This window comes from Puma concolor, chromosome B4 (genome assembly GCF_028749965.1).
Source record: "Puma concolor isolate L17-30 chromosome B4, mPumCon1.1.hap2, whole genome shotgun sequence".
NCBI lineage: Eukaryota > Metazoa > Chordata > Mammalia > Carnivora > Felidae > Puma > Puma concolor.
This window is the reverse complement of record NC_141673.1, coordinates 62183751-62203050: the sequence shown is the minus strand read 5'-3', so window position 1 is coordinate 62203050 and position 19300 is coordinate 62183751. Positions and strand designations below refer to the sequence as shown.

At 46.3% G+C, this 19300-nt stretch overlaps 1 protein-coding gene across 2 annotated transcripts; it reads left to right on the top strand.

Annotated features, from left to right (window-relative positions):
- The first annotated feature begins 112 nt into the window (after window positions 1-112).
- Window positions 113-19023, top strand: COPZ1 (coat protein complex I subunit zeta 1). Of its 2 annotated transcripts, XM_086713184.1 has the most exons (10): window positions 113-200; window positions 11133-11201; window positions 12553-12634; window positions 13253-13344; window positions 14909-14964; window positions 15523-15654; window positions 16297-16374; window positions 16535-16586; window positions 17766-17804; window positions 18683-19023. In XM_086713184.1, exons 1-10 carry the CDS (start codon window positions 183-185, stop codon window positions 18728-18730), a joined length of 666 nt encoding a protein of 221 aa, XP_086569310.1. In that variant the 5' UTR covers window positions 113-182; the 3' UTR covers window positions 18731-19023. The 2 variants fall into 2 exon arrangements, with proteins under 2 accessions (XP_086569310.1, XP_086569311.1); XM_086713185.1 differs by lacking the exon at window positions 15523-15654.
- Window positions 19024-19300: the final 277 nt, after the last annotated feature.

The window sequence follows — 19300 nt, the reverse complement described above, 5'->3', positions numbered from 1 at the left end:
GCCTTCTGGCTGGACACCTTGCTTCCGCTAAGCAAGCTAGTACACTGATTGGCCAATAAAGCAATAGCTGTTACGATATAGTCCAATAATCCTCATCCTGGGCGGGGTCTAATGAGGATGTAGGGCCAATCAGCGGCGGTGTTGCTTTTGCGGCTCCACGTCGGCACCAGCTGCGGGGCAAGATGGAGGCGCTGATTTTGGTAGGAGCCGGAGGGGCAGCCGAGGTGCTGCGGTGTCCAGAGGGGCTGGGAGTTGGGGTTCATCCTGACTGGGAGGGGGTAGAAAGGGGAATCCCGGGTAATCCTCGGGGACCGAAGGTTCTGCCAGCCCCTGGAATAAGCGTGTGGCCTGGTGTAGGAACTGTAGGAGGTAAAGCCTCGGTTTAGAGTAGAAAGCTCTTCCGGGGAGAGGGCAGAATCCGTGGAAAGTTGAAGGGAGCACATGGAGTCCTTAGAACGCATAGGATCATCAGCATACTGAATTGGGGTCCTTTAGGTTTCTCCTGATTCTGAGCATTATGGATGATACTCTGATTTGACTTTCTCCAGACCTCCAAACTGGCCCCAAATTGTAGGACTAGACTGCAGTTGTTTGTTATCACAGGGTCCTCCTGGTGGTTGTCATAGTTTGACTCTCCGTTGACAGTTCTGTTACATATCTTAAAAAAACGGTTTTCTTTTTACTTAGGTCTCCTGTTAATCCCTGTTATGTAGTTTTGTCATGGTAAATGTATTCCATCAAAGTTCTGGAGTACCTGATAAGTTAGCATGGATTAAAGAATATTTTTTCCAGACTCCTTATTCTCTTCTTTTTTCTCTCCTTCTAAGGCGTTAGGAATTCTTATTGTAAGATCTGAGATGCTAACTCTCCCTCTGGTTATATGAGAATTTTGGTGGCTAAAAGAGTGTTTTAGCTTCTTTACCCGTATAATCCCTTTTGCCTGTTAAAACAAAATACTGCTACCCTTTCTTTAGAACCAGACTGGAGGATTTCTCTCTAAAGTGCTCTGTTTTACAGTCTGGGGATGTTAATATGTATGTGTGTATAGGAACTCAGCGGCCAACCTCCTTCCTTGATTAACTCCAGACTCTTTCCAAAGACGTTTTCTTGCATCTTTTTCTGCTCTAATACATGTACATATCCAGATTTTCATTAGGTAGAAGACAGTAACAGGTTTGATTTCTTTCAAAATGGCAAAGATAGGGATAATTCCTTCTCATCATGTGAATTGATCAAGTCTAGGTAGCGAGCTTAAAATCTGAGGTTTTTAAAATTTTTTTATTTTTGGGGGCGCCTGGGTGGCTCAGTTGGTTGAGCATCTGACTTCGGCTCAGGTCATGATCTGGCACTCTGTGAGTTCAAGCCCCGCGTCGGGCTGTGCTGACAGCTCAGAGCCTGGAGCCTGCTTCAGATTTTGTGTCTCCCTCTCTCTCTGCCCCTCCCCTGCTCATGCTCTGTCTCTCTCTGTGTCGAAAATAAATAAAATTTAAAAAAATGTTTTTTTATTTTTTAATTAATCTCTGCGCCCAGTGTTGGGCTCTAACTCATGACCTGGAGATCAAGAGCCGCAGGCTCCACTACCTGAGCCAGCCACGCACCTCCTGAGTAGTTTTTAATAAGTTATTTTCTGTACCAGGCAGTTAGCCAGTATTCTTAACCAGTTAACAGACTAGGATAAATTCCAGGGAATTGGTTTCTTTGGAAAATTTTAGGAATTTTTTAAATGCTCCCTACATCTGTTTACAAGGGAGCCTGCTTAGAGGTATAGGAGTGAGGGACATGATGCTTGGGGAGCCGTCTTAATACAGGATATGTGTGTAGTGGTGAGTTGCGGGAGGTTTCAGTCTGCTTCCTTGTTGAAGTCTATTTCAGTCTGCTTCTTCCTTGTATCCATTTTGATCTGTACCCAAGATGCCAGATTCCTGCTACCTTGGTGAGGTACCCCTGAACTTTGCTTTTAAAACCATATTGATTCTGGGGTGCCTGGGTGGTGCAGTTGGTTAAGCGTCCGACTTTGGCTCAGGTCATGATCTCACGGTTTGTGAGTTTGAGCCCTGCGTCGGGCTCTGTGCTGACCGCTTGGAGCCAGCCTGGAGACTGCTTCGGATTCTGTGTCTCCCTCTCTCTCTGCCCCTGCCCCGCTCATGCGCGCGCTCTCTCTCTCTCTCTCTCTCAAAAGTAAATAAAAAAATAATAAATATAAAACCATATCGATTCTTTGTCATGAGAAATCTATGTGATGGGTTTAGGGAAAACCAAATTATAGAGAAGAGGGCTTGCTCAGGGAAGCACGTACTGGAGGATACCTCTCCAGTATGCAGAACTGTACTTTTAAACATCAATTATATAAAGCATTTACTGGGGACAAAGTACTAACAGGTATCAATTCGTGTGCGTTTCTCCAAAGTTCTTATGATATTAAACTAATATTTTCCTTCCTCTGTGTCAGCTCTTTACAATTTCATTATATTTTGGGCCCCCAATTAAGAATTTATGTATCTTTCTCATCATTCCAGGCTTTCTCAGCCAGAGTTCTAGGAGAGAAGTAAGCCTAAGGCATTCATTAATGTAATGAATCAACTTCTCTGTATCCACAATGGCACTAGTTTGTACCATCCTTGGGAGAAGTTAAAAAAAAAAAAGTAGTCATTTAAATAGTTTTCAGTATTCAATGCTTCAGATGAGGAACCCTAGTTGAGAATCAGGTGATACTTCCTAAATGTTTATTTCTCTGTACCCTCACAAACTGTATCATGGAATTTAGCTCCATCGGATTCAGAATCACCCTTCTGCACTGGTCCTTTTTAACCTCATGCCTTCCTCTGTTTACTCAGCAGCACCTCCTGAGTACTTAAATCACCATCGTCGTGAAAAGTGTGAGGAATCCCTGGATCTTACCTTAGCTGTCTACTGAACTAGAGTTTACTGTACCCAGATAATATTTAACAGACCACTCCTTAAAGAGGCAGACACCTTCTAAAGTTCTTGTAGGCTTCCTTCGTTCACATTTTTGTTTTGACTGGACCTCTAGGGAAAACTGATGAATGTACATTCCTCTGTCCTCACCTCCACAAGGCACACAGCCATGGGGTATTGAGAAGAAGGGAAGAGTAATCTAGAGGGGGTCAGGAAGAAACATCTGCCGAACCTTAATCTGATTATGGGAACTTCTAAATACCAGTAGGTTCCCTTCATTTAGGTACTTTACAGTGGGTCACATTTCTTTTTTGAATTAAGTAATCTAGCTCTAGGTTTCAAGTAGATTTGTCTAATCTTTCTCAGGTCCTGTTGTCATCTCCTAAGGAAAGAGACCCTTTCATCAACTTCCTTCCCAGTGCTTAATAGTGCTCCCAGCCTGCATCTTTGTACTTAACTTCCTCTCTCCTGCTGTTTTCTGCTGATACTCCCTTTCTTAGCTGTGAATGGAGAGGGATCTCTACAGGTCACCATTCTCCATTAATAACCTATGAAATCTTAAAGATAATGACTTACTCCCTTCCTCCCTTCCCCCTTTACCTTATTCTTCTTCTTTTCTTTTTCCTCTCAGCTGAATTGCTCTAGCAGTCTAGATCCTTAAATCTTTCCTCATAGGTTTCATTTTTCCTAAACCTCTCTGGATTCACTTTCTGAGTGTTTTTCCAGTGCTTTTCAGACTAGACTTAATTCCATTCTTTCTCTCCCTTTATACCATTTTTTATCCTAAAACAATGACCACATCCCAAATTCTAAGACTCCTTCAAACATCAGGGCATCCAGAGTGCACAAGAGCGTGCATCTTTGTGGAGGAGGAAACTATGCAGAATACATCAATGACTTAAAGGTTGATACTGCTCTGTGGCCTTCGCTTCCTGAATCATCTTAATGGGGCTTTTGTTAAATTCCTTTGGCACTAACAGTAGAGGTACTTGGCCTGAATGCCCCCTCCCCCTGCTCTGGGCAAAGGTATCAATTACATTAAGCCCCCAAAGCACTCCCATCTCGTTCCTGGCAGTCCCTTGTGCCCCTCTCCCAGCTGCGTCCTTGCCGGTGCCTGGCCCCTCCATTTCGTTAGGAGAAGCAATCTCCTCGATCCTGCGCCGTGGAGATATATTTCTCAGCTAGGGCGCGAGCTGTGCCAGCACTGCCCCCGGTGAGGTCCCTGGCAGCCATAAAAATTTTTATTGTGATTATGTTGGTGTCGGGGTGTCCATCTGGGTTATTGCACACCTAGTTTAATTGATTGAAGTTTAATTTATTGACACTTCAAATTAAATGATCAGAATAAACTGTGCTGTTACTCTGGCCGGCTTGTTTTAATGGTTGATTGCTGGAAGCAGACCTCGGCTTGAACTAAAACCCCCAAAGAGCAATTGACGCTGCTTCTAACTCTCTCCGTGTCTTGCCCTCCAAGAAGACCTCGTTATAGATTTCCGACGTATTTATATATATTTTTTCCCTCTCCTTCACAGTGGTGGGAAAGAGTTGGTCCCCGGCAAGGTATAAATTATATCAAAGGTCTAGGGGAGCTGTCACATGGTCAAAAGAGGAGGAGGGGGTCTCCATGTGAAGAAAGACCTTTGAGAAGCCAGGTCTTCCCTGTGAAGCAGAGGATGAATGCAATTATCCAGATATTTGAGGGAGCCTAGTGGCAGATTTAGGGTCTTTTTTTTTATCTAGATATCTGCTACTGTTCTTTACTCCGCTGACACGACTTGGTTAGAGTTAGGATATTGACCACTAGTCATGGAAAGGGGAAATCAAGAAGCAAATAAAGGATCAAACAGGAATACAGAATCCGTGTCCACCTATCCACTTACACTAGAGTAATTAGAAAGATGGAAGGCAGAGTCCCCTCAAGCAGCTGATGAAGATGGATTGGGGGGTTGAGTCCATGCGCGTCACAAGATGCCTGTACTGGCAAGGGCCCTCTCACGTTCCGTCTTCCCTGATGCTGTGCAGAATAGGTTTTCTCCCAGATCACATTATTAGAGGAGTTCTCTTTATCCTTCGATTTCCTAGCTTTCCTCTTCTGGCGTTTGACCACACCCATCTCTTCAGAAGACTTTCCTCCTGTGTAACCTAAGTCACATGTTGCAGGTGAAATGCGTGTCTCCTTATCTGGGCGTTTAGTTTTCCCACTGTCAAGGCAGGTATCTATCTCCACCTACAGCCAGATGGTTTGGATAGCCCTACCAATTTTCTTCAACTCCTTTTCTATTATTTGTATACTTTTTAGAGGGAGACTGAAACTGGGGCAGAGGATAGCAATTAGGCCTTAGGACATGATTTTGAATTTTGGGTTGGTAGACTGAAAGACAAACACAGACCCATTCTTTTAGGCTAGCAGATTAGGGGCAGGGTAGATAGCCCGAAATGTTATAAACAAGAACTCTGCAGAAATAGATCTAGTTCCATCGGATTTTTCCCTTTACTGATGATATTTAAATGAGAGCTCTTGGATTACCCAACTGGGAAGGTGGGAAGTTCTAATGTCGCTCTCAGGCCTCAGGTGCCAAGTGCTCTGATTTCTGCTTGTTCGACTTGTCTCTCTTTCCAGTGCTGCTTTGCTTTGTCCTGCGTTTGTGTAATTTTTCATAATAGTTGGAGAATGGACTGTGCACCCTCTGGGGAAAACTTCTCCAGGTGAGGTTTTCTGAAATTAAAAAATAATAATAAGTTCTAGGCTCAGACTCACAACCCTGAGCCCAAGAGTTGCATACTCTACCGACTGAGCCAGCCAGGTACCCTGGCTTTCTCAGTTTTAAGAGAGGACCTGAGATTTTGCATTTCTGAAGAGCTTAGGCTCAGTTATCTTTGTCCTTGCCTGTCTCACAGCCACCAAGTTCAGTCACTGAAAGCTGGAGGGGTATGGTGCCGACCTTTGCTCCCCCTGCTGGCTGTGTTAGTTTTCTCAGTCATATTTATTAATTTATGAAGGCCACACACATATTTATTGAAGTCATTATTTGGTTCGAGGCAGAGGAGAGGGGGTGATTTTCAAAAGTATCATTCATTTCCCCCTTTCCCCCTCCCCTCTCCACACCATCTTATTATCCTCACAAAGTATCATATTTAATTCTAACTGGGCTCCTTGAAATCATAAGAATTTGTGAATGTGTAGTTTTCTGGTAACAGGGTCCATAAATTTCATCAGCTTATCAAAAAGATCTGCTGTAACTTAAGGTATTAACCTTAACTGATCTAGGTCAGGCCTCTCATTTCTCTGATGAAGAAGCAGAGTCCCCCAGAAAGGTAGAACTTGAGTTAATGGCCGACCCAGATTACAATAAAGGATTTTAGGAGTTCGGAGACATTTTCTCCTATAGTGGTTGAGTTCTTAGTGACCGTGCTTTCACATTTTCTGTCTCTGTCAGGAAGATTCTTTTTAGGTGTCTTTTCCTGACGTCACTTCTTCCTTCCTAAGGGTTGTGTTCACTTTCCTCTTTATAACCAGTATTTGGTCTCATGGCAACTGGGTAATGTTCTGTGGTACCTGTGGCTCCTGGTCTTTCCTGAGTTGTGCTTGAATCTAAGCAAACTCTTGGGTAGTGTGTGAAAACTATGCTTCCCTGTCAAAGCCTTGAGCTAATTCTTCTTTTTGTTTGAAGTCCCTAGGCTTGTGGCTGGCAAATTGGAGCCCTCAACCCCAGAGGAGCTTTTCATGTTAAAGGAGTTGGCACAGAGTCAGGGAGCAAAATACCTGCTTAGCTACGTAGAGCAGCTGGGAGTGGTATCTAGGGATTTTTCCTTCTAGTTTTTACCGTCTTGGTTTTGCTCTATAAATAGAGTTGGGGCACCAGGGTGGCTCAGTTGGTTGAGCATCTGACTCTTGATCTCAGCTCAGGTCCTGATCTCAGGGTCGTGAGTTCAAGCCCTGCGTTGGGCTCTACGGTGGGCATGGAGCCTACGTTAAAAAAAAAAAAAAAGGGTCAAGGGAAGAGCGTCTTGTTTCTTGTTGATCAAGACCTGTTGCCAAGCCAGGGTACTACTTTTTGGCATGGCCATAAAGATTTCTTTCTAAGTGGGAAATGAAGAACTTTCTAGGAATTTCAACCAGGTTCTTACTTCTGCCACTTCAGCTGTGTGGATAGCATCCTCTAGCTCCACAAAGCCTTCTTGGTCACGTTCCCCCCCCCCCCCCCGCCCCGCCCCGTCCCTGTGAATTAAATAAAAATAATTGGTCTTAGCCCCCAGATATCCTGTGTGCCTGCTGCAAAGATTCCCCTCTCTCCACCCGCCCCCCATTTCCTCTTCTGGTGACATTTCATGATCTTACCCCAGAGTGCCTTCTTACTCTATATGCTGTGAACTGACTTAATTCAGTGCTTTTTCAGAGCCTATCTCTCCTAGTTTGACTTACAAGACACACAGAGAACTTCTATCCAGAGCTGCCTTTTTAATATTTTTGCTGATTACACTGCTGAGGAAGCTGCAGGTCATTTGAAGGCCCACAGGGGGCAGCACTAGGAATGACTTCTCTGTAGTCCCCCGTGTGCTAGTCGCCGGGGTACTGGGAGGTGTTTTTCACCAGACCACAGAAATCCTCTGATTGAGATCGGAGACTCCTTTGCAGCAGGCTGGTTGCTTGTTTGGTGTTGTTTCAGCGCTCCTGAGGAGTCCCGTCTAATTTCCTTGACAATAAAAACGTACATGAAAATCTATCTGAGCCACCCAACCTCCCACAAACAATCTGCCTACATGTCATTTCCAGGCACTATTAGCATTTGAGGTGAAGTTCTGTTATACACTCAGGCTGTGGCTCTCTGAAAGTCAGTGCATCACAGAACTTTGTCTCGAAAGCTTTCTAGCAGCTACACATTTGGGAGTGGGAGGGAAGAATAGACCTTTTAAATCCTTTGAACATGGCCTAAGCTTGTAGGGTCTTTTTCAGTAATCAGCATTTAATGTGTTACAAGGTCAAACCTAGTCCATTGTCCAGGAGGCCCATTTCTCAATAGCTGGGAGTTATTTATAAACTTGCCCTTTGCAAAAACTCAAAATGAAATTACCAGTCATGGTTTCTGGGGCCTTTAAACTGGCTAGTTTTATGGTATGAGAGGAACTCTTGGCCTCCCCCGCTCCCGAGAGGTAAAGGCCCCAGGCTGAAGTGGCACCGGCTGTAGTCAGGAGGTGGCAGGAGACAGACGTAAAGGAGACGCTGCTGGCTCCAGGTGTAGCAGAGTTGAAGCAGCATCTGCTCATGCCTCAATTCTTGGCTTTATTGAGTATGTTTATTCCCTCGTTTGAAATGACCAGCCTTTCCTCCAGTGCCTTCTTACCTCTCTCAGAGTCAGATCTGGTCTTCTCCCTGCCTTCCTTTGCCTGCCTTTTATCCTTCCCAGTACCATCCAGTTCCTACTTGGGGGGTTTCCTTGATAACATCTTCTAGGAAGCCAGCGAGAAAGGCCCAGGAATCTCTTTCTGTCTTTGCCAGCAGTTTCAGGCACTCATACCCCAGTGGCCACAAAGGGCATTGTCTCTCTCCTAGTTGGCTGGTGGCTATAAGGGTTTTTCTTTTCTTTGGGATCCATCCCATTCTTTCTAGGGATGCCAGACTCTATGGCTGCAGGAACCAGTTATCTATGCCAGACTAATGCCCAGTTTAAACCATTAGGAAGCTCTCCAAGGTTTCTGTGAATGTGGAAAGAAGAACAGAGCCAAAGATTTCCAGGGGAAAGTAGGAAAAATGCTCTCTTCCAAATTTCCTTCCCTGTGGGCTTCTTTTCCTCTGTGAAGGAAACTCATTCCTACTGGTGTCTCCCTTTTGGTCATTTGAGGTTGGACCCTCAAGTTGCTATGGAATTAAGCCTGCTTTATGGGGAGATCTTTCTGTGGGGGTTAGGAGTGAGGAAAGCTTCTCTATTTGTGACCTTTTAGATGAGACTAGAAGACTTGCCTCTGCTAGACACAGAGTTCCTTAGTTTGAGACAGACTATTTATTCCAGGGAGTAATGTGTATAGAGTGGGCATCTCTATGGAGTGTTGATCAGTGCAGAGATATGTTGGTAGTAGTATCACCCCAAATGGCCACACCAGAACGTATACCGATACATGGAAGTCTAATTATAGGAGTTCCCCTAGAGGGGTGCCTGGGTGGCTCAGTCAGTTGAGCACCTGACTTCAGCTCAGGTCATGATCTCATGGTTCATGGGTTCGAGCCCCGCGTCGGACTCTGTGCTGACAGCTCGGAGCCTGGAGCCTGCTTTGGATTCTGTGTCTCCCTCTCTCTCTGCCCCTCCCCGCTCATGCTCTGTCTCTCAAAAATGAATAAACATTAAAAAAAAAAAAAAAAAAAAAGAGTTCCCCTGGACACTTACTACTTCAAGAGATTTTTGCCTTATTCTCAAACTTCATTTCTTGTCACAATTATCCAGTAAATACTGAGAGTTTAGTGTGTGACATGTTCTGGACACTTGGAATAAATCAGTGAACAAAAGACAAAAATTGCTATTGTCAAGAATTCAGGTGAGGAAAGCTTACATTCTTCATCACCCTGTTGTCCAAATACTGGGTTCCCTTTACTCTCATTCTTAATTCCCCGAGGCAGGGTTGGCTCTTTGCGTGGAACCAGAAACCTCCTGGCACCTCATGGGACAGTTTACCTCTGTGGAGGTTGCAGTTTCTGGATCCTTGGCAATAATTCTTTCATGCTCACTCTTGGGTCTTTATTAAACACATGCCACATGCTTGGAGGTTACATTTGGCCCCTGTGAGAACCGCGGGTTTCCTAAGCAAGGCCAGGAAAGGGAGGCAACAGCCCTGTCTCACAGCACAGGGGAGGGAGAGCAAGGGTAAGTAATGTTGATTAGAAATTCAAGGAATGTGGGGCTCCTGGGTGGCTCAGTCGGTTAAGCGTCCAACTCTTGTTTCGGCTCAGGTCATGATCTGGCGGTCCATGAGTTCGAGCCCTACACTGGGCTCTGTGCTGACACGCTGAGTCTGCTTGGGATTCTCTGTCTCTGGTCTCCCTCTCTCTCTGCCCCTCCCCTGCTCACTCGCTCTCTTCTCTCTCAAAAATAAATAAACATTTAAAAAAATTCAAGGAATGTGAGGTACGCCTGGCTGGCTCAGTTGGTGGAACACACGACTCTTGATCTTGGGGTCGTGAATTCGAGCCCCACGTTGGGCGTGGAGCCTACTTAAAAAATACATTAAAAAAAAAAAAAAGGAAATTCAAGGAATATGAGCCTGCAGACACCTTCTACACACATTAACACTGCCTCCATTTCCTTCCTTTTCCTCTCCTGGTTAGCTGGTTCGTTAGAAGTTGCAGGAGTAGAGGAGCTTTTGCAATGTGATATGCTTTGCAGTTGGATGTAACCATTAAGGCTGAGGCCGTGGTTCCTTTAGGAGAGCCATTATCCTCAAGATTTGATTGTTGATAGTGAAAGAACACTCCCCTCCTGCTCATTAACTCCAGGCTCCCGGCTTCTTAGACCCTCTTCTTACTGCTTCGTAACTCCCCCAAAATTCAGAATGGTTTTTGTCTTGGCAAGTTAAGCGGTAGTGTTGGGAGTATCGTAGAGGAACTGGGATCATAGGGGAAGTCTTGGAAGATGGATGTCTCGCTGGGCTGCGTTCAGAACTGGTGTGTCTGTGTGCACGAGTGTGCACACGCATGCGTGTTCGTTTCCCTCTGCTCAGTGTGTGGGTGGTTCAGGGAAGGCTTGCTTTATGCCTCTGCATTGCTACCGCATTGGGACTGCAGAAACTTCCAAGTACACTAGGGCATTCAATCCTATTTTCAGATAGCCTCGTGCAGTGCCTATTAATTAATCTGGTCACATTCCATACCTACCTGTACGTGGGAGAGCAGGGAGGGAGGGTAGTTTGGAAAATAACTGTAGCATAATGTGTGGAAATAACATTCCATGACCTACCTTGATTAAATCCTCTGTGAGTCCGGCTCAGAGACACTGTTCCTCTGATGCTATTTTGGAGTTCTTTGTCGAAATGCTCCCTCCCTCAATTCAGTTCATTCACCACTTGATCGTTCTCGGCAGGAATTGTCTACATCTAACCAGGCTGGGATAGGGGACATGCAGAGGCACCTCTGTATCCCCTTGCGGCCCCAGTGGGACTAGGGGAAGGTAGCTGGTTTGCCACTGGTAGCAGGAGCCTTCAGGACTGAAGGTATGTTCCTATCTCTTCAGGAACCCTCCCTGTATACTGTCAAAGCCATCCTGATTCTGGACAATGATGGAGATCGACTTTTTGCCAAGGTGAGATTCCCTTTGAAATTCACTGAGGAGCAAGACAAAGGCTGATTCTGAGATTTGGACCTGGGACTGCCCCCACTAACGCCTATTCCTTGATACTATAATTTTGAGAATTCTTCCATTTTCCTGTGACCACTCCAGATGAAAACCCAGACTGCTTCTGTCTCTTAGTTGCCCTGCTTCCACACTTGCCTTCCACAGATTTTGACCTCCTTTGTTGTCAGCATTAGAGCAGGGAAAACCTTGGGAACCTTGGTTTCTGAACAGTACAGTGCCTGGATATGAGAAGCAGGCTGCCCATGCCCATCACTCTTGTCCCCCTTCCTTTTGCGTTGTCACCCTGCCTGCGTTTTCCCGGGAAATTCTCTCGCAGTTCCAGGGTTCCAGCCCTAGGTCTGCAGTCACCGCCAAGCTTGTTACCTCTTGATTTCCCCAGTGTGATGTTTCTAACTTTGGATCTATTGAAAGAGAGGAGAAAGGACACCCCTCTCCTCTCCCTCCATAGTCTCCCCCCTCCTGTGGAAATTTTTTCTGTCCCTGGTGTATTAACTCCGGGCGAGCACAGCATAAATCAATCAGCAGGTAGAGATTAGTTTAGAATTCACCAGCTGTTCCTCCCTGTAATTGGATGTAACTATGCAGGACACCTTTTGAAACAGTTATCCAGTTACTAAATGCCAGACCTGTCATAGGTCTTCAGCTGACTGCGACGGATTAGCCCCTAAAGAGCAGAGCGATTTAGCAGCCTAGTATCTCCGCCCCCGTGCCAGGGAGAGCTTGGGAGTGGGCTCAGCAACGTGCTAGATGGTCTCCTGTTTTCAGTTTTCAGAAAAGAGAGCTAAGATACGAGAGAGGTTGGATAGGCTTTGCCTTTCTTTAGAGGAAGGAGGTTTTTTGCAGCCTTTCCCCCATTCGTCAGTTTCATACTGTGCATGAGGGTCTGGAAGAAGTGTTCTGTGCTTCTAGTGTCTTTTGCATTCTTTAGCACTGCTCCCCCGATGTAGGGAAGCTCCTAGGAAGCACTCCATGAGATCAGTCTCGGGATTGCTCTCCTAGAGTGCAGACAGGGGTAGAGCTTCATTGTAGGGCTTGTAGGCCTCTGCCCTTACAGTCTTAGAAGTGTGAGGTGGGCTTGCCTACGGCAGGGTCCCTAAAAATTTTTTTTTTTTTTTTGGTATTCAATTACTCACTGCCCATTCCCTGCCTCCATAGTTCTTCCTTCTTCGTGTCAGTGTTTTTCCCTCACCCCATGCCTTGAAGGAAAGAAATCCAAGATCCAGGGCAAAGCACAATCACTAATCATTCTGGGCTCCCAGCTCTAATGACCCAACCCATCTCCTTTCCCTCTGACCAGTACTATGACGACACCTACCCCAGTGTCAAGGAGCAAAAGGCCTTTGAGAAGAACATTTTCAACAAGACCCATCGGACTGACAGTAGGTCATTTTCCTTTCACTGCTCCTGGTGTTGGGGGAACTGTGGGGGGCGGGGGGGGGGGGGCAGCAGGACTGCAGAGAAAGGATAAAACGACTGCCTCCTTTTTTCTCTTTTTTCCTCCTCCCCTCATATAATAAACTCTTCAGAAATGTAATGGGGAGGTGAGTGTACCTCACGCGGGAATACCGTGCTGGAAGGTTGGCTGTTAGCTACCTGTCTAGTCCCTGGATTTATGAGCCTCACTTGACAAATTTAACTGCAGCTCTGCTTATTGTACCGCATCCATTAGGGCAGGTAAATGGAAGTCTGTAAAGGTGACCGCTCTGCTTTTTCACCTCCGAAGGATCGACTAGTATCCTGTCTCATATACAAGGAGGGAAATAAGGGTAGTTGGCGGGGGAGATGGTTAGAGGAGAAGATACGTTTCGATTTCCCCAAGTTTATACTTCCCTTTTACCACCTGGAAAGAGAAAGCAGGTCAACTTTGGTCTTTGGACTTTATTACAACCTACCTTCCTTGAGCCCAAATAGCTGGATGCCAGGAATTCATGGGAACTCCTTCTACCTACTTCCTTATCTCAGGCCACCCACTGTTTCCACCTTCCCCCCACCCCCAGGTGAAATCGCCCTCTTGGAAGGCCTGACAGTGGTATACAAAAGCAGTATCGATCTCTATTTCTATGTGATTGGCAGCTCCTATGAAAATGAGGTGAGAATCCCCATCGCTCTTTGCTATTGCTGACTCCACTTCCTAAACCATAGGCAGGACAGTTACTGGTTCTGGACCCTAGGAGGGCCACGTCCCTCTGGCTTCTGACGGGGCTAATGAAGTTATCAGAGTCCTGCTGCCCTCACAAATGTGGCCTAGCAAACAAATCAACTTAGGGGCCCCTGGGTGGCTCAGTCAGTTGAGTGTTCACCTTCGGCTCAGGTCATGATCTGTGGTTTATGAGTTCGAGCGCCACGTCGGGCTCTGTGCTGACAGCTCAGAGCCTGGAGCCTGCTTGGGATTCTGTGTCTCCCTCTTTCCCTCTGCCTCTCCCCTACTCGCACTCTGTCTCTCTCTCTCTCTCTCTCTCAAAAATAAACATTAAAAAAATATGTTTTTTTAAATCAACCTAGAATGCAGGTTTTTCCCCACTTGCTCTTTTTTTTTTTAAGTTTTATTTATTTAAGTAATCGCTACACCCAACGTGGGGCTTGAACTCATGACCCCAAGATAAACAGTCGCTTGCTCCTCCAACTGAGCCAGCCAGGCACCCCCCCCCCCCCACCATTGCTCTTTTATCTTCACGTTGGAGACACCAGATATGTTTTCATACATACTGATCTACGGTATCAAGGGTCTTCCCTGCATAGTGTTTTCAGAGGTAGATTTCTGAGGTGTGGTCAAGGTCAAGGAGATGCTTGCTCCTACTATGAAGGCTCCACATCTGACTGAGCTTGGGTCAGTTAGCCAACATTCAGGGTCATGTTGAAGCCGTACATTCTGAATGGGTCACTTGAGAAAACTGTGAATATAGTCCTAACCTGCTTCCTATGCACAGGAAAAGCTACTTACCTCAGGTAGCGACGTCTAGGAGAGTAGATAAGTAAAAATAAGCCCCCACCTAATTTGAAGCAAAAGTAAAAGTTTGAGAGAACCAATTCTTTCTGAGCTTTTACTACTTTAAGTGCTTTGTAAGGTACATTGTTACCTAATCCTTACAGCACTTATGTGAGTTGTGGGTATTAGTGTTCTTGTTTTATAGATGAGGAAACCAAAACATGAGGAACAATATGAAATTGCTTGCATATGACCACCGTTGAACTATAGAAATGGCAGTTTCATATGGTTCAACCTAATAACTTTCCCAGGGTCACACATATAGAAATGGCTCAGCTGGGATTTAAGCCCAACTCTGTCTGACTCCAAAGTCCATGCTCTTTCCACTAACTCTCTGACCTTAGTTACTGTTTGGTTAATGATTTCTTTACCTAAGATCTCCGGTAACATATACGCAGTTGGTAAAGACCTGTAGAGGACTGCAATAGGAAAGTTTGAACAGTCTGGTCAGAGAGAGGTCTCAAATTGTGGGATCGTGTAGCAGAATTTATTTCTGCGAGAAACCACAGTTCCTCTTCCTGTTTTTGCTCTGACTTCCACCTTATGCTTTTGGTCCTTTGTGAAAGCCCATGTCTTTTGATGCTTAATGAATTGGCAGGTTTTGTTTTCAGGTAGCAGCTTTCAGGGCCTTGAACCTTATCCTTCTGCTTCTCCTGTCTCCCAACAGCTGATGCTCATGGCTGTTCTGAATTGCCTCTTTGACTCATTGAGCCAGATGCTGAGGTGAGCAGGCCATTCTTGACATCTGTTTGGGAGAGAAAGTCACTATTCATCAGGCCCAGGAATTTGTGGGGGAATTAGCAGAGGCTCCAGGGAATTGATTTACCTTGAGAAGTTAGGCTTATTATTTCAGAGTAATTTGCACTGATGGGAAAGACTGGATGGAAAGTGTGTCCCACCTGGGGGATAATTCTCCTAAGAAAGGGGATTGGGAGGGAGCAATGTCTGTCTACTCTCATATTACCCAGTGGCTCTGTCAGAGTTCTGAGTACCTTTAAGGTGCTTTTCTAGACTTCATTAGAAGATAGGGAAAGGGCAAGTGTGGGGAAGTGTCCCAGATGTAACATCAGTACCCTGGGAATGGAGGCAGCACTCCCAGTTTTTAACTTTAGTCCTTAGTTTTTCGTTTCTATAGGACAGGAAGAATATGCCATTTACCCTCACCTCCCCTCCACCTCCCCAGCAGCCAGCCCTCTGTTCCCCATGTAGATGGGCAACAGAAGAGATATAAGATACTTTCCTTGAAAACATCCAGGACTCTGAACTTCATTCCCCCGGCAGCTCCCAAGTGAACCCAGTACAGACAGCCATCCGCCATCCGGAGCAGAACAGCAGGCGCTCTCAGCCCCACAAAATCAGCAGGGCGAATGGCTCAGATTTCCTCAGGAAGGGGATGATTTATTTCTTAGCCAGGTGAATGAATAGACTTCATTTCAGTGATCTAGTGAAAGAGTCAAGCTGACGGATGTGACTGGCCACATGTACAACCACCGGATCTGAAGCTGGTGGATGAGGGCCCTGACTGTTCCCAGCCCCCTGGCTGGGCTTCTTTTCAAGGCCTGAGAAGAGCTGGTGAGGGAGGGGGACGCAGGGGGAGCAGGGGATTGGGGAGAGGCTTAGAAAGTCTGTCAGAGCTTGAGTGCAAATAGAGTTTGCACTCAACTCCTCTCCACCTCCCGCCACCCCCAGATTGGATTTAGCTGTTTATTTGCTTTTTTCCACCCACTGATGGTAGTGTTTATGAGCAATGTCATGAGCAGCATCACGGTAGGTAGGGAAGAAACAGTAGCTCTGGATAATCAACTCTTGGATAGTCAGAAATTGACTATTTTTTTGACTCTTTCCTGACATTCCTGATCCTTACTTAGCAGCTAAGAATAGGAATAAGCTTAGAGTGGATTAGCCAAAAAGTTCTTATTTACTTACTTAACTTACTTTTTGGTCTGTGCGGTTGGTGGAGGCGTTTTGTTGGTCTAGTTTAGGATCCCCAACTCAGACGGTGTGCTAGGTTCCTATGTGTCTTAGGCTGATTTTTCTCTTCTCTTGGGGACTCAGGAAAAATGTAGAAAAACGAGCTCTGCTGGAGAACATGGAGGGTCTCTTCTTGGCTGTGGATGAAATCGTAGATGGAGGGTGAGTTTTCTGACCTGCCTGGAACCTCCTTGGAGCTGGGGTGAGAGGGTGGGATCGTTGCCTCTGTCCTAAGGCAAGTGGCCTTAGTGACCAGAGTATCCCCACAATGAGTCTGTCCTTCAGGCCAGAGTGAACGATGGTCTCTTCTTTGTCTTCTTAGGGTGATCCTAGAGAGTGATCCCCAGCAAGTGGTACACCGGGTAGCATTAAGGGTAAGCAAGAGTGTGCTCCCCTACATCCCCCGTCTACTCACCCTCTAGGGCCAGACCTGCTAAATTTATCTAAAGGTCAGGGCTCGTAGAATACATACAACCTTCTCCTCCCCTTTCAAATTCTCATTGTCTCAAAGAGGGGAAGCAGAAGGGGCATACTTTTGTCCCTAACCTGCTACCTAGCGTCTCATACACTCTTTGCCCAGAGGGGACATTTAGTACATACTTAATTGAATCAAAGATGAGTAAAAGAAACTTTAATATTAATGATTCTGAAACTATACAGGAAGTTGAGGTTGGCTTATACTTCCTTTGGGGATGGATCCCAATCAAGTGAGGCAGAGGAGTGTCTTTCTTGTCATAAAGTCTTTACATAACTAAGGACAGCACCTGTCTATCAGGAAGCATTTATTTGCAGAACCTCAGTCCTCTTTGGTGCTAGGGATACCAGAAAGGGGCCTTTGGGTTAACCGTAGAAGCCTCCAGGTCTGCTGGGGAGAAAATGGTGGGTGTAGAGAGAGCCCACCAGCAAACTGTGGGGTGCCTCGATGTTTGAGCAAAGCAAATCTCCCCATTCATAGAATGTCCCAGCTCTGACCTCCACGGAGTGAAGGCTGACAGTGCCGGGTAATGGGAAATCTTCTCCCTTAACTGCCGTGGGCTCCATTTGCATAGTTTAATCTTCTCCTCTAACATATGTCTCTATGTGGCAAGAGAGAGGGTCCCCCCCACCACCCACTCCCGCCTTCCCCTTCTCAGGCTGCTGTTGCAGCAGTTTATTTCTTCAAATTAACATGCTGTCGTTACCCATCAGGCCTTGCGGGATCCATTAAATTACCCCTGGCTCCCCCTCATCCTTTCCCTGGCGATATTGATATTCAGGGAAGGTCTTCTCTGACTAGGGAATCAGGTCCCCCACCCCCAAGTTGAGGATCAGATAACCTGCTGATTACTTGGAATGGAATAAATCTTTTAAGAAGTCCTCCTGCCTTAAAACAGAGGATGGATGAAATGACCCTTTTCTGCTCACAGTCCCTCTGGCCAAGTAAAATTATAGCTGTACCACCTAGAAGGGACTGAGAAGTCGGGCATCTGCCTTTTCCTTCTCCACTACCAAACTTCAGTCAGGTCTCACTCCAGCTTTCTCCCATGCTAAATGCTTGTTTCTCCGTGCCATAGGGTGAAGATGTTCCGCTTACGGAGCAGACCGTGTCTCAGGTAGGACTTTCTCCTTTTCTTCCTCTCAGACGGACTGGGTCACTAAAGAGACTAGAATAACACTCCACCCCAGCCCAAGTTGGAATGAGTCTAGAGACTGAAGACACATCTTTCTTGGCTCCCTCTTATTCCAGAGAACTGGGACTCCTACAGCCAAACACTCCCTACCCCACCCAACTCCTGTCCCACTTCCCTGTGAGCAGTGGCTGTCAGCCTTGCTCTGTACCCTTCAAACCCTCCCTGCCTGATGCCTCATTCAGTGATTTATTCCCCAGCAGAGGCTTGCCTTAAGCAGATGGTCTGTGTGCGTGCGTGTGCACGCGCGCGCGCGCACACACACACACACACACACACACACTCTCTCTCTCTCTCTCTCTCTCTCTCTCTCTCTCTCTCTTTCTCTTCTCTTATTATTCAAATGAGGGCTAAGCTGGAAATGCATATTCTAGAATAAGCAGGTTTTGCAGATCCATCCTGCTACTTTGCAGATAGACTGTCTACCTGATGCGGGAGGCAAGGGAGGGATTCTGTTTTCTACCTACTTGGAATTCTCACTAAGAAGCCCATCTGGATGTGGTAACCCCTCCTTTCTAACATATGTCCAGTAACCCCCAGTTTTTTTCTTTCCTCCCAGGTATACCTCTTCTCTCTTCATCCCCCCAGTGGATTTGAATTTTTTTGGAATTTCCCAAACTGACAACCCTCTAGGGCCTTAGAGAGCTTCTTCCCATCCCTCTACCCTTGGGGATTTTCTATTTGCCATTCTTCTAAGGACAGGGAAGGCAAGTGCGGGGAAGGAGAGCCCCAATCTCTGTCCTTGCCCCGCCCCCGCCCCCCTCCCCCAGGCAAGCCCCTCACTGCCACTCTTGTCCCCGCAGGTGCTGCAGTCAGCCAAAGAGCAGATCAAGTGGTCACTCCTTCGGTGAAGACCTCACTGTTCCTGGCTCCTCACCCCCTCAGAAAATCCACATATCTGCTGTGACTTCTCATCCAGTCCCCCAACTGATGCTCTCAGGGTCATCTCGGGGATCACAAGGGATCCTTAAGTCTCCATCCTCTCCGTGGTTGCTCCCCCAAACCCCCACTTATGCTTCCTATTCTTTCACACTTTTTTTTTTTTTTTAACAGCCTGGGAGTAAAGCTCCCATCAGATTCAAACGCAGGGTAGTAGGGAAAGCACCCTCTTCCTTTCTACACCGAATTGTGCTCTCATGCTCTCCTACACCCCCCCCCCCCATATTTTCTTCTCAACTTCGGTGCCCTTTGCTGCAGCTACACTTGAGATCAAAGCAGGAGAAAGAATGTGCTGAGTGTTTTCCTCCCTTTGCCTTTACCAGGCCTTCATCCCAACAGCCCATATGTTAGCAAGGGGAGGGAGGGAGAGAATGTTTTTTCTATAGAATGAGTGGGGGTGGCATATTCCAGTCTCAGCCACAGCCCCACTCACTCACTGACCTCAGTGTTTCCTCCCATTCCTTCTTACTGCCCTGTCCTCC